Source organism: Mangifera indica, chromosome 15 (genome assembly GCF_011075055.1).
Source record: "Mangifera indica cultivar Alphonso chromosome 15, CATAS_Mindica_2.1, whole genome shotgun sequence".
NCBI classification, from domain to species: Eukaryota; Viridiplantae; Streptophyta; class Magnoliopsida; order Sapindales; family Anacardiaceae; genus Mangifera; species Mangifera indica.
Window position 1 is genome coordinate 5,449,683 of NC_058151.1, and position 4,185 is coordinate 5,453,867.

At 32.4% G+C, this 4,185-nt stretch overlaps 1 protein-coding gene across 1 annotated transcript; it reads left to right on the forward strand.

The window, feature by feature from the left end:
* Nucleotides 1-1,530: 1,530 nt before the first annotated feature.
* On the forward strand, nt 1,531-3,697 carry LOC123197617 (heat stress transcription factor B-3). Its single transcript, XM_044611943.1, has 2 exons — nt 1,531-2,025; nt 2,987-3,697. Exons 1-2 carry the CDS (start codon nt 1,771-1,773, stop codon nt 3,467-3,469), a joined length of 738 nt encoding a protein of 245 aa, XP_044467878.1. The 5' UTR covers nt 1,531-1,770; the 3' UTR covers nt 3,470-3,697.
* Nucleotides 3,698-4,185: the final 488 nt, after the last annotated feature.

Consider the following 4,185-nt stretch of genomic DNA (forward strand, 5'->3'; position numbering starts at 1 on the left):
CATAATTCATTAGATAAGGCGGAAACATAGGACGAAATTAGTGGTAAAACTGTAAATATTATCCAACTCTCTGTCATCAACAAAATCACACATATAGACACCCCAAATGGAAAAACAACATTTCTCAACTTCAAAATCATCATTTATAACATAGATCCAAGGAACCAAAAGCCTAAAACATATAACATATCAAGGATGATACCCCTTACCTTGTTTCAAGTCAATCTTTGCAAGTTGGCTTTCTCTTCCTTGTCTTGTTTCCTTTATCACCAAAATCACCTTAAATAAACACCAAAACATACTAACATATTCATATAACATGCATTCAATATATATAAACATAGGAAGAGGGAAAAAGAAATAGATCTTTTAGTTACCAAGCTCCAAAAGTGTTTCTTCTTCTTTTCTTTCCTTACTCTTCTTTCAAACTCTTCAAATCATCCACTTTCCTTCTAAAAAATGAAGAAAACAAGCATGAAGGGGCTGGCTACTGGAGTTTTACGGGAGAAGATGATAGAAAACACTTGAAGTTTCCTTTTATTATTTTTTTGTCTTTTGTCTTTTTTATTTTCATCTTTATCTCTTTTTCTTTTTCTTTTTCTTTTTGTATTTACATATCTATATAGTTATTTATACACACACATATATATATATATATGAACACACATATACATGTGAAAAAATATATATACTTAAAATGGAAAATATCTCAAAACAGGGTTAAAAGACATAATTATCCCTAAAATATACCTGAAGGTATTACAATACTCAAATTCGATTTATGTTCGTGTGGTTTGCTCGATTATGCTCTGAGGGTCTGACGTGAGTCATTTTCATGCCTCATTTGCCCAAGTAATGCAATCTTTGGGAGACATAAGTTTCCGTGTACTTAGTTATGTGGGAAGAAAAAAAAGAAACTGTACTTCTGTTTGTTTGGTTCTTGTGTTCATTCTATTGGGATGATAGTTTTTGGATATTTAAATAACAGTTTAATTACCATCCAATAACTTACTTTTGATAGTAAATAAATCAGATCGGATTAACTTGTTATAGGTGAATCTAAATCTAATACTATATATGTGAAAGGTTACCTTACCATGAAAGATTTCTAATGAATAAATTAAATAGCAATGTCAACCCTCAAATTTTCGAGATGATTGAAGCTATTTCCATGAAACTCAATTCACATATTTCAGAAGTCCACCACTATTACTGAATTAACTGAGTTAAAATATAATTTAAAAAAAAAACGCCTAAATTTTGATAAAGCTGATTGACTCGTATTGGGCTTCTAGAAGAAATTAATAAAATAATGGATCGTCTAAACACGTGGCTCACAATTTAGTTCAAAACAAAAGAACAGGCCAATTACAACCATCAAATATCAGGCATCTAGAATGTTAATCAAACGGTCCTAATCAATCAATACTTGAGCCGATACGCATGCTACCAACCATTTAATAAATAATAAAAATAAAAAGGTTTTAACAAATTCACCCTATTTCTTAATCTTCATAATATAAAAAGAGAAGTTTAAGCCTTAGAGCATACGTTTCAAACATTTGAATAATCTGCACAGAGAAAGGAAATTAAACTCCTCGCTTTTCTGATGAACTGTGGTGTCGTATTGGGTTTCTATTGCTGGGGCTGGGAGTTCTTAACTGCCCTTCTTCTTTTCTCCTCAAATTAATCTTCTTTTCCATTCCTTTATTCATCTTTTCTTATTTTAGTATTTGTTTTTTTCTTTTTTTTTTTAAGGTTCTTTTTTTCATGGTTTTAATGGGGTCTGCAAGTATGATCAATGACAAGAGTTTATTAGAATACGTTAGAAAATCAACACCTCCTCCGTTTCTTCTGAAAACCTACATGCTGATCGAGGATCCGGCGACCAACGACGTGGTGTCTTGGAACGGCGATGGAACAGGGTTCGTGGTTTGGCAACCGGCAGAGTTCGCTCGGGATCTTCTGCCGACACTCTTTAAGCACAGCAACTTCTCTAGCTTCGTTCGCCAACTCAACACTTATGTATGTATAAATATTACCTTAGTCTTACTCCAAAATCTTCATTTATTTTATTTATTCATCCCTTTTATTTTTAATTTTAGACTTTGAATTTAATTATCCCATAAGTATATGAAATTTAATTACAAAAAAATTTGACCTCACGCGTATACTTAAGATGACTGTTAACAGGAGTCGTTGCTTTACGAAGAGTAAGTCAAAAGGTTGATGTAATTTCATAGAAAAGTATCACAAGTGTATAAAGTCAGCTTCAGTATGTGGGCAACATACGGCTAGGGTTATTTTTTATATAATATAAATGAAGGTGTGAAATGGTGCAAGCTTTAGAATTGCCAATAAATGGTGAAAACTTTTTATTATTTAACTTTTATTATGAAGCATTTGAACTATATATTGATCCTTCCTGATATTTAATTACAATTGGTTAGGCTTGGATAATCAACGCTCAATTTCATCCTTCAACAAATCAACGCTTTCACTACATACACGAAGATCTAATAGCCCATAAAGGAACAATAATAATAATAATAATAAGAAGAAGAAGAAGCTTATCTTCCTAAATAACCCTCCAAAGGTTCCTTAAACTTGAATTATTTTTAGCTATTAATTTGTTCCTAAATCCCAAAATTTACTTCGAATAAATTATTTCACATTGTGCCATATAACAGTGTTTTTTTTTACGTACATACATAATCATGGATAATCCACCGTAAATAAGTGAGACTGGTAATACCACTCTAATTTTATTCATTAATTTTGTTCGATTTGCACAATACAAGGTTTGATTTATATTTCTATTAGTCTTTCTAGATTTGATTATATTTTATTACTTTTTTTCAATTTTATATTATTAGATTTTAAAATAGTCCTCTGTAAATCTAAACCCGGCATGCACATAATTCATATAGTTTTATTTTGGTTATTTACACTTGGAGTGACAATTAATAATGCTACAAACGTATAGGGATTTCGCAAGGTTTCAACAGGAAGGTGGGAGTTTTGCAATGACATGTTTCGGAAGGGAGAAAGAGAGCTACTATGCAACATCCGCCGAAGGAAAGCATGGACAAACAAGCAACAAAACGCAACGGCACCGATTCAAGGCGTTGGCAACGTAGCGCAAGAACAAACGTCCGATGAAGATCAAGATCAACGATCATCATCGACTAATTCATCGTTGTCCGGGTACAATTCCCTAATGGATGAAAACAAACGTCTGAAGAAGGAGAATGGGGCGTTAAGCTCGGAGCTCATAGGCATGAAAAGGAAGTGCAAGAAGCTGCTGGATTTGGTAGCAAAATATGCAAATTCAGAGAAAGAAGAAGAAGACGAGAGGCCGAAGTTGTTTGGAGTGAGAATAGAAGTCGAAGGAGAAAGGGAGAGGAAGACAAAGAGAGCTGAGATTAGTGAAAGCGCAAGCATTTTTCTATCTCAGTCGTGCAAATAAATGTCGAATTAATATTATAAGAGCAGATATAAGTGTAAGACAAGGGAAATGAGAATGAGCGAAAAAGCTCATGATGATCAATTAAATAATTATAAGTAATTATTCAGTTGTCTTCAGTGTTCTTCCTTTGGTACTTGTAATTTGCGTGAATTGAACAGTTTATGATGTGAAATACGATGTAATTGACCTGATAATAGTTGATTAATTAATGTTACATTATTTAAGACATAATATATATTATAAAATTTTCTCAATTTGCATGGTAATAATGTAATTTTTCGAAGGCCACACGTAGTTGGGAGGAATCTGCCGCTTAATTAGAAAGCAAGATTTAGCAAGGATTTCCTTAAGTTGACTTCTTTAGTAGGCTTGCCAATTGGGCCAGGTAAGCCCTTGTCTGATTCTTCAATTTATAAAAATCAGTTTTGGAAACAACAAATTTCGGGCTTTGTGCGAGTTTGCACGCAAAATTTGTCTGTTAAATTGTTGAACTCGAGTCTAATCCATGACTGTTTCACCCAGCGGTTTGATAGGCCTAAATAGTATTATATTTGTTAATTTATATTATGCCAAAGGACTTATTTCCCGCCCAAGATATGTTGCAATCTCGAATTTTTTTTTTAAATTTTGATAATCTCAAATACTCGTCTATAAGTAATTAAAATTAACGATAATAAGGATAAAATCATCATTTTTTTATAATATTAAAAATAAAC